The following is a 10,246-nucleotide window of genomic DNA, read 5'->3' as shown; positions in this document are numbered from 1 at the left end:
AAATGCTGTATGACTGACTCATTTGCATAAACAATCCTTTCAGAAAATTTCAAACACCTCATACTTTCAAAATTTGCAAAATAAAAAGCATAACTCGATTTTTTTACAAAATATCTCTCATACGAGTTTGCCCGCCCGTGTCCTTAAGAACCATCAATTTGTATGCACCCAAAACCAAAGCATATTAAACCTTAATCTAATTGATTAAACTAAATGGAAAACACAACATCGACATACATAAATAAAACAATATATGTATGTATTTTTATCACATAATATTCGGTTGAACTTGGTGTCCACTTTTGTTAGTAAATGATGGACAAATCTTTATATTCATTTCGTCTTACTTTCAAAGAAGATATAATAATTTAACTCGGTAGTAAAATTACTTTACTCTTTTGGGGTCAGCCTCTGTGGTCGAAGCGCCTTTGGCCGATTTTGGCAGTTTTTTGTTGTAAAAGGAGATCAAAAATGTATTTTTCTAATCCTAAGAGCTTGCCAAAGCACTTCTTCCCTCGAAGTCTGAGTAAGCCAAAACCAACCTTAATTGCTGTAGAATAAAGTCTAATTTTGTTTGATCAAAAGTTGACACCAAGCGGTAGAAAATAATTTGCACGGGAATAAAGAAGCACAAATGCAATCTGTACAAGGAACTTCAAGCTTCAAGGACGGTCAACAAAACCACTGTATATTTATAAACATATCTGTATTTATATTATAAAAACTATTATTCAACAAAACAAAGTTTGCAGTAAAAGAAACTTTTCTGCTGACCTACTTGAGGAAAACAGTTTGAATTTTAAATATAGAACCAATTCATTCTACGATTACAATGAGTTTTCATGTACCTAAAAAATTCGACTCAATTTTACATAACGTAAAAAAATGCAATGTATCCTCTTCGTTGCCTTTACAAAAATCAGAAAAATAATCAATAAATTAATTTATAATAATTTGGCATAATGGACATCTCGAAATCAGAGTAATACTTAGCTGAGATAAATACACGCATCTTTTTCAATAAATTATATCTTTCACATTTTATTTATTTATTTATTCTTAATTTGTAATCTTGGAAATATTGCTTTCGACCTTATTCTATGTACGATATAGACTTCTTGGTAAACTGCTGTAATTCAAAAATAAAGAACTCTTCCACTTTTCAAGATGGTGGGACTAAGTGTTGCCAGTGGAATACAGACGCCATTTTAGATTAAATTATTTTTTCATGTGGCAAGTTTATGCTTTGAAAATTATAAAAGTACCAAACTGTTAGCAACCACCATAGATTACGTGACTCAAAGTAGGTACAAACGACAGCATATCAACCTACCTAAATCTGTCAAATTACTTCAATAGATTTTCAACCTTATCACAATAGAGTAAGGTAAATGTTCGACTGGCAAAATTTGACCCACAGACAAGGTTTTTTGGAGGTTTTAAAAATTAATTCCACTGGCAATACTTATCCCACCAGTTAACAATATAGTCTGCTTTATAAATAAACAATATTATTGAAAATTATTCTTTTACTTTTTTCTCATAAATTATTTGTGAAAACTTACTCTTTAGTATGTAAATGAAATTGTTCAACACTTATTACTAGGATTGACTTTACCGTGGTGCGGGAAATGTGGTAACGAGAGTATTGCCGATTTTATTAATAAAATAACTTCTATGTACTACATTATAAAAGCATAAATTCGTAATTTACCAGGACATTTGAATGTTTTATATTTTATTTTCATTTAATTTTAGTGTTAGATATACGAAATACATACACCTACAGGACAGAACTCGGTTCCAATTTTTTTCTAAGAGCTATTTGTATTTGAAGAGATGTTCAATTAAATAACAGCCGGGACTTACAGTGTATCGTGCCCTTCGAAACATATAATATACAAGATACTTAGAACGTACATACAAACATATAAAAGTTGCATTGGTACTTGCTTGACCTGGAATCGAACCCACACTCATACTTGAGAACAAATGTAGTACATAGAAATTAGATTACTAGTTTACAAAGTCACATACCTTTTCCTCAAAGTTTAGGATAAAAGCTACGCCAGTGAAGTGTACAGGTACTTTGAAACTAATTTGAGATAAATACATAAATTGTAACAACATTTCAACATGTTAACTTCTTTTGATACATAGAACCAATCCTTTTAGAGATATCGATTTAAAACTGGCGATTTTCCTGGTAACTGTGAGTTTTTAAACAACAAATAGAATTTCGTTATTTATAATTTCTCATCTCCACCGACTCAGTAGTATTCATAGAAGAAAAATTCTACTGCCCAGTCACAGTGTACAGTCGTTCCATGTAAAACACTGGTACTCAGCTGAATCCGGTTAGACTGGAAGCCGACCCCAACATAGTTGGGAAAAGGCTCGGGAGATGATGATGTTTTAAAAATTCCTCGCTCCGCTTTGGTGGAGTTTGAGCCAAAAAACATGTTTTAAAGTACTTATAGCTATCGGCACGAATCTTGAGCTCTGTCCTACATCTGCGCAGAAGTGATTTATTAGCAAAGAACCAATCCCGAGTGACGGCTATGACCACAAAAGGGACCCAATAAATTACTTCTGCGCATGTGAAGGTCAGAGCTCAAGATTCGTGCCGATAACTATATCATGTATTAATCTTGGCGTTGTTCAAAAACTAGGCAATAACTTTTGATACTTCTTACAAAAAATCCAAATTTTAAATCGATAACACACCAGTCATATTTTCTAACTACCCCCAACACTACATCTAGCGACTGTCACCTATACACGTCATTAACACAGCTACAAATAAAGGTCAGAAAACACTTACCACACCACATGAGACTAAACTAGTGTACTTTGGATTTGCCCGTGACTATCTTCGCGTATTCTTCGTAGAAGCGAGGGAATAGTTGGATCGCGAAGTATACCACGGTTAGGTATGCTACGATCGCTAGTGTCAGTATTAGGTCGAATACTGCTGGTTTTACACTGGAAGAGAGAAAATTTTGGTTAGTATTATTATGGCTACAAATATATAATTAGGTTACAAATAAAAAATATATATTTAAGTAAATTATTATTATTGTGTCGCTTAAAAGTGAACTACTTATTTCAAGCCGGCTTTTGAAGAAGTTGATATTGTTGAATGAATTCACTAGTTCTACACCATCACATAAGATTACTAAAAACAAAATGAGAATAGTAACAAAAATCCAGTATGTATCAACGTGTCAAAAATCTAATCTATGTATTGGCAGTTGTCAATTGTTTTCTTTCGATCTTATACTCGCGATACTGCCCGAGCTCTCGGACGATGTTTACTTGGAGAGCACAGCCGCCGTTGGTGACGGCATTTACTTTCGACCCCAGCATAATAGGAACAAGGCCTATTGCCCTAGTACCATAATAATGAATGGCGTCCACGGCCGATGTCGGCCACGGCGGCTGTTCTCATTTAAGGAGACCAGCCAGCTGCGCAGGACATATTATAGTGCATGAGCATTTGCGCAGACACAGGTGCACTCCCTATATCTTCACTCTCATAGCCCGATGGGATGGCCTAGTACCATAGTGCTGTATATATTACCTGTATACATATAGCGCGGCTCGTGTGGCGCCGTAGAGCGCGTACTCGGGCTCGCGCTTGTCCACCGCGTGCACCGACGTCGACACCTCCATGTAGCGGGATAGTGCACGAGATAGCGCGCCTGTCACTCCTGGGGAGAGAAGATGGAATTCATTTATTAGCTTCCACGGTTTCTGACGGATCCCGAGTAAATAATGAATAGTTTAAAAAAGTAAAAAACACGCTAGTCATGTATTGTCATCAGAATTCTTAGTGTACAAAATTTCATCCTAATCGAAGACCGGGATGTGGGTGAAATTAAGATTCCAAGATTTTACATACATAGTTACAAGTGAAGCTAATATAAGCGTGTTAAAAACAAGAAAAGGATAAGGACCGAATCACACCGCGATGGCAACAAAAGGCAGCGACGCGGCGAGCACTTTCAGTGTGAAATAATTGTAAACTTTAACTACATACTTAAAAGATCAGTATCGCTTGTCATTCCGATGTGACTTGTACTTTTACTTAGTTGATTAAATAATGTTTCTGGTCTTCCTTTAAGCCCTAAAATTCGGAACAACTGCTACTAGTTTTTATTAGCGTAGAACTTTCAGACGGGGCGTCCAGGTTCGTTGACCAGCATTCAAAAACAAATGACGTCACGTCAAGGAACGATATTACACGCTCCGCCGTTCCAGCGGCCTAGAGTTTCATCCGCGTCCAAAACACACTTTTTGCAGAACATGAATAAAAAACCTACATGCTATTCTGATACATAATCTATATTAATGCAAAAATTCATCAAATACTATCTTGTAGTATAGATCATAGCATTATCAAAATGTATCTAGAAAAGATGAACTTTTTTAGCCATTTAAAGATTATTTGCCTTTTTTGACGATACAAAATTAATCACTTAAACCAATATTAAGTAAATTTGTAAGTGTAAACTAACCTGCGCCGGGTGGTGTAGTGGTGATAATCTGTGGCGCTCTCGACTGCGACGATAAGTACTTGTACCAATGTCTTATTGACGCCTCATCCACGCCCTGAAAGAAACGAGTTACGATTAATATCGATTGTTCGAGAGGTTTTATTCGATTAACATATAAATAATAATGCCATAAATGCGGATTTTATAGTATTTTTTTATATAAAATAACATTTCCATTATTTTCGATACAAATAAGCAACACATTCCTCCTTCCGCTTCCGTTTGGAAAAGAAACTTTGTATTTCTTTTTATATAGTTTTTTCTCTTTCAGTATAGGATAGTGACACATATAACAATTGATGTTTCTTAAGGCATAAATAAATGAATAATTTTATTCTTTTTTTTTATTCTTGTCTATTCCTTTTCCGGTAGTAGTCCATAAGTTCCTGATGCCTCTGAGGGAAGCTGTGCCACTTACCAGTGCATCATCATACAAGGCTCGATCCTCACCGTTGAGCTCGTCAGTAAGGTTGTACACATGCGAGGCCAGGATGTTGGCGGCCAAGTTCCTGATGCCTCTGAGAGTAGCTGTGCCACTTACCAGTGCATCATCATACAAGGCTCGATCCTCATCGTTGAGCTCGTCAGTCAGGTTGTACACATGCGAGGCCAGCGCCCGCGCAGTCGCCGCGATGTTGGCGGCCAAGTTCCTGATGCCAGCCTCTGAGGGGAGGTCTAGTACTGTGCTGCGGGATGGGTCCTTGTGACTCTGAAACAGGAGCAAGTTATTATGTGGGAATTCTGATTCTTGTGCAAATTGATGCGGTTTCTAACAACGCAACGCGGTCTGATCAAGGAATGAAAAAAAATACTAGCAGTTAAAACTTCGCATAAAGATAAATTAAATTTGGCTTCAGCTGCAAAGACGTCGAACTTGCTTGAATATGGAAAGGAGTGGAAAGGCATTTTGTGGTCCCTATGTTCTTGATGAGGGATAACAGGGCGTCATCATAATCAATCGGACAAAAAAAGACCATAAAACGCGCTTTCCAACTAACAGATTCTCGTATCGAATTTATCGGTCTGTATGGGCATACATGCATAAAACTACCAACTAAAAAAACTGGTTCAAAAGATGATACCTGAAACCGACAGATATATTGCAGTATATTGGGTAGCAAAATCAATAAATTCCCCTAGAATTGAAGCTCACACAATCGACGTGATGGTCTTAAAACGTAAAGATATTAATTATTTTGATAGACATACCTGTAGAGAACTTAACGTGAAAGCAGTCATCCGTCTAATACTGAATCTTTCATGCTGCCATGCCAACAGTTCATCAGCTAGGTTGATCTTCTTGTGGTTAATATTGACTCCCAGTCTTGACTTGAGTGAATGCGCGGCTCCGCCCGGTTTGGGCGGCTTGGAGACATGCATCGTCATGCTGTCGGATGACGAGAGGGAGTCCAGGCACATTACGAAGGATACGTCCTGGGGAAAAAGAAATAGTTTAAAAAACACGCTTTTTGTAAAGTTTCTTAGCTAGTCACATACTGTCATCAGAGCGTGTGCAAAATTTCATTCTAATATAAATATTACATACATAGTTACAAGAGAAGCTAATAAGGTTGTTAAAACAGGTTGAGCATCTGAGTTTTAGAAAATAATAATGTATGAAGGTGGAACTGTAAATAAATCGTGGGTTTATCGTGGTTTGATTGAAGATAAATAAATAATAATAAATAAACTACCCATACCCCGATAAAATATTGATTATTAATATTTTTATTAGAGATGTAAGTATAGATTAGCTTAACTCAGTTTGAAATCATTATAGATACCTGTTTCTCGTGGTTTCAACCACAATCGTAAGGTAACTAGGTATTTTAAATACTAAGATAATCATTGCGCTCTTTTATATACTGCTATAGGAATGATAGATCATTTTAGTGGTAAGATGTACTTTCTTCAAGATTAAATCCTTACTTCCTGAACTTACTTGCAACAACGACGCGTCAGTAGAATCCAACTGTTCCTCAAGCCACTTCTTAGCGGAGAAGTAATTGAGTGAGTGTCCTAATGACGTCAGCACGAACAGTAGCGACGGTGCACCTCTGACTGACGCCGTCGAGTACAGCCGGGAGAAGATTCGAGCTAGTTCTAGTACTGCAACTGCGCCTGATGCGTTTGAGTCTGCGCCTTGGGATAACTCCTGTGAAAGAAATTGGTAATTTAACTGAAGGGTAATTAGATTTAATAAGTAATTTAGGTCGTTATTAAAAATTATATAATATTTAAGACTTTTTATCGTGATAGTAATTCTGTCCATCTGTCTGTCTGGTGATAAACTAACTAGCCATCCGTAGGAACTACTTTGCGTTATGGGATCAATGGTAGCCTTTGGCCTTACTCAATAAATGTGTTAGTGTTAGCTCCCCACACTGTAATTTTTTTTAGATACGATCCAATATGTAGTCCTCGAAATTAGCTTATTCAAACAAAGAAACTCTACAGCCATATAATATTATTACATAGCCATATAATATTAGTACATAAAACATCACAATTATTGTTTTTTAATATATAACTTACCGGAACAATAGCTGAGGAATCATAGTGAGCTGCAATGACGATAGTCTGAGCTGATCCTGACCGACCCACCAGCTTTCCATGCAAGGTCACCGGTTTTGAGTCCAGTTTCTGAGGAGTTGACGCTGATACCACTGTGGAATAAAAGAACCATCGTCAATAAAATCAAATGCTCTGCTTGATCTGTATATATGGGTTAAGCTCGCCTTTGTACATAACTTCTCTGTATTATGTTTGTTTTAAAATATTTTTGTGTGTACAATAAAGAAAAATAATATGTTTTTGCGCATTTATCTTGTGTTTGGCTAAACCGATTTTGATGCCATGTTTCAGCATAGTATTTGTCAGACTTAGGAACAGTTAGATATTTACTGGCTAAAAAAGATAAATATAAATAACATTTCACAAGCTGTTTATTATTCAGGTCAATTTATTTTCGAATAAGGATTGGCAAATGAATTCTCTCATTGCTCTTAAAAGTGTGACATGGTACAATTTATATCATTTGTTTGTTTATAATCTAGGCCAAGATAATAATGATACAAGATCACACATGTTTTTGACATACTTATATACTTCAATTTATTTCCTTGCTAACAGCATCTATTCTGTGTGGAAGAATCTCAATAGATTGTTTTATGAGAGTGTTTCAGACCTCCACTATCACATATAACATATTAAGATTATTTGCAGATATTATTTTTGACTTTTGTCTGACAACCAGCCCTACTTAGGGATTGGGTTGCCTGGGTTACTGAGTTAAGGAGGTCAGATAGGCGTGTAAAACACTGGTGCTCAGCTACATTCGGTGAGACTGGAAGTTGACCACAATGTTAGTCGGGAAAAAGATAAGTAGATGATGAAAAAGATGTGCAAAAGTGATTAAAAGCTTACCAATCTGATAGCCATTAGAAGACACAGTGTTCAACATGGCTTCCAGTGCCGTTCCAGATTTGTCATCGGTAATAAAGCTGTGCTGCAGGTCTCGGAGAATATCCTCAAATTCTGGAGTCCAGCGAGCGAAGTAGACGGGAGCATTCACTTCCTGCTGGATCATTGCCATCTCCAGGAGTTGGATGTGCTGAGAAAAGAAGTTTTGTTGAGTTTATGTATTTTTTATTTATGTGATGATATTCACATAGTGTTGATGATATGCATGATGTTTAAGAAAGGGCTCATATCCATAAAAAAATGTTTAAAAGACCCTTCTCATCATATTTAATTCAGATGACAATTAATGGTTATGTAAAGTGCTCATTCTGACTGTTTTGATGCAAATTTGAATGTCCTGACCTTAGCAAAGTCATTTGTAATAATAACAAACTTTTATGAACTAAATGGAATGCAAAAACAAATACCTATCTCAGAATGCAGTCTAATATATTAGCGTGACTCTAGAATAACTCTAGAAAAAATATCGGACACTAGGGCTTCTTAGGTGATTAAATCTGCAGCTCACTCGATAAGAAGAAGAACAGGACTTAAATGACTTGATAAACTATACAACACTCTATTTATTTACTTTGCAGACAGTCATTACATTTTGTATGTTATTTTTTACTTGAAATTGTAAATATATCTAACCTCTTTCTCTTCAACCGTAAGAACGGTATCGTTCTTAGGCAGCACCAGCAGCAAGGCTCCTGCTTTACTGCGGATCTCCATGAACTGATCAATGGTGATGTCCTGAACCCTGGCGACCACGCAGTGACGAGATGTGCTCCATGATGTTAGGGAACGACCTTCAAGATTGAAGCTGGCGCTGCGGCATCCTGGTACAAAATCGGGTTTAATTTCATTTTAGTAAGTGTTGAATTTTAGAAAAATACATGAATATTTTCAAAGTTAGATGGGTTGGTATTTTCTATCTAATTGGCTCGAGAAGAAAGACCATAAAAAGCCCAGGAGTATTGTTTAACTTTGGTGCATGTTAAAATAAGAATTGAGACCACTACATGCTAACTTGTAAAGTTTTTACTACATAGGAATAAACCTACTACTATTTCTTTGTAGCTATTATTTACAATAATAAACAAAAATATTCACAACCTGCAACAAGGAATTAAATATTCTATATTATTATTTTATTATTAATTCTATATTATTCAAATAAGAAATCCAACAATTATCTTCATTGTTTGGAGTATTTGCACCCAGCTTCCAAGGTTTTAGTTTGTTTAATCCAATTTAACAATTGTCAACAAGGTAGTTGCAAGCCTTGGAAAAGGAATTATGTATTTACACCACAACAAGAACTTAATTATTATTAGTACAGCCAGAGAAGTACACAGACAAGGAAAACTTAACGTAGTTAATATTATAAATAATAAATTATGAATTTTCGTTCTATAAGAGTAACTTCAAACACCAATTCACTTGTTATATGTTACATACTCATATTAGTGGGAACTTATAAACACCATATCAAAAAATTGTTCAAGTTATATTATATAAAAACTCTTACATGAAATACTATAATAAATACTGGCCTAAACACCTCGTAAAAATATAATTGAACGCCATTTATTTGTATATTAAAAAGTTTTGTATGTTTTTAATTGACACTGATAAGGGAAACCATCAATAATACAGCCTATTCAATCCATAGCAATATAACCTCAAAAACTTACGAATCGATTTTTCGTTTTATAAATTACAAGTGTTATATTCTTATGTACTTACCGTGGGGAACAGTGTGTAAGTCGTAATGTTGCATTCTATACACGGAAAACTCATGAGAAGCCGCAACCGGGTTAACAGGAGACATTATGATAAAAATAGGCAGAGCCACAAGCAAATAATAGGGCAGGTAGCCCTTAAAAATCTCGGCAAAGCCGTCCGCCTCGTCTATCCACATTTTGGTGACTAATTGTATTTTCAGTTAACAAAATTAACACCAAAACCGATTTTTAGTAATAACCATAATCCAATTAGAAACCCTACGTGTGATAAGTCGGTCAATGACATTACATTTGCGTGACAATAGTGATGGGACGTTGGTATCTTTTAGTGCTACTATTTGAAATAGTCGATTATTAGAATAAGTTGTGTGATTTGCTTATTTAAGTTTTAGTGCTTATGTCTGGTCAATATTAACACCAAAAGGAAAAAAATATAATTTAAGTAATCGTAACTTGGAATGGCAAATCTGTGCT

The 10,246-nt window shown here is 35.7% G+C and overlaps 1 protein-coding gene across 1 annotated transcript; it reads right to left on the bottom strand.

Annotated features, from left to right (window-relative positions):
• Positions 1 to 341: 341 nt before the first annotated feature.
• On the bottom strand, positions 342 to 10,072 carry LOC110379725 (BOS complex subunit ncln). The gene is made up of 10 exons (XM_064038112.1): positions 9,774 to 10,072; positions 8,676 to 8,863; positions 7,986 to 8,172; positions 7,095 to 7,225; positions 6,502 to 6,714; positions 5,769 to 5,993; positions 5,101 to 5,268; positions 4,521 to 4,614; positions 3,584 to 3,713; positions 342 to 2,985 (listed from the first exon to the last, which is right to left on the bottom strand). The coding sequence occupies exons 1-10, from the start codon at positions 9,946 to 9,948 to the stop codon at positions 2,844 to 2,846; spliced, it is 1,653 nt and encodes a 550-aa protein (XP_063894182.1). The 5' UTR covers positions 9,949 to 10,072; the 3' UTR covers positions 342 to 2,843.
• Positions 10,073 to 10,246: the final 174 nt, after the last annotated feature.

Source organism: Helicoverpa armigera, chromosome 15 (assembly GCF_030705265.1).
Source record: "Helicoverpa armigera isolate CAAS_96S chromosome 15, ASM3070526v1, whole genome shotgun sequence".
NCBI classification, from domain to species: domain Eukaryota; kingdom Metazoa; phylum Arthropoda; class Insecta; order Lepidoptera; family Noctuidae; genus Helicoverpa; species Helicoverpa armigera.
The sequence above is the reverse complement of the archived record's forward strand: the minus strand, read 5'-3'. Positions and strand labels throughout refer to the sequence as shown.

What these genes read in the sequence shown, in the direction of transcription:
- LOC110379725 (XM_064038112.1), bottom strand. Translation starts at nt 9,948, where the DNA reads ATGTGGATAGACGAGGCGGACGGCTTTGCCGAGATTTTTAAGGGCTAC. An exon ending in TTACGGTTGAAGAGAAAGAG is followed by an intron (nt 8,173 to 8,675) that starts GTTAGATATATT and finishes TTCTTTTCTCAG; the next exon opens with CACATCCAACTCCTGGAGAT. An exon ending in CTGACGCGTCGTTGTTGCAA is followed by an intron (nt 5,994 to 6,501) that starts GTAAGTTCAGGA and finishes CTTTTTCCCCAG; the next exon opens with GACGTATCCTTCGTAATGTG.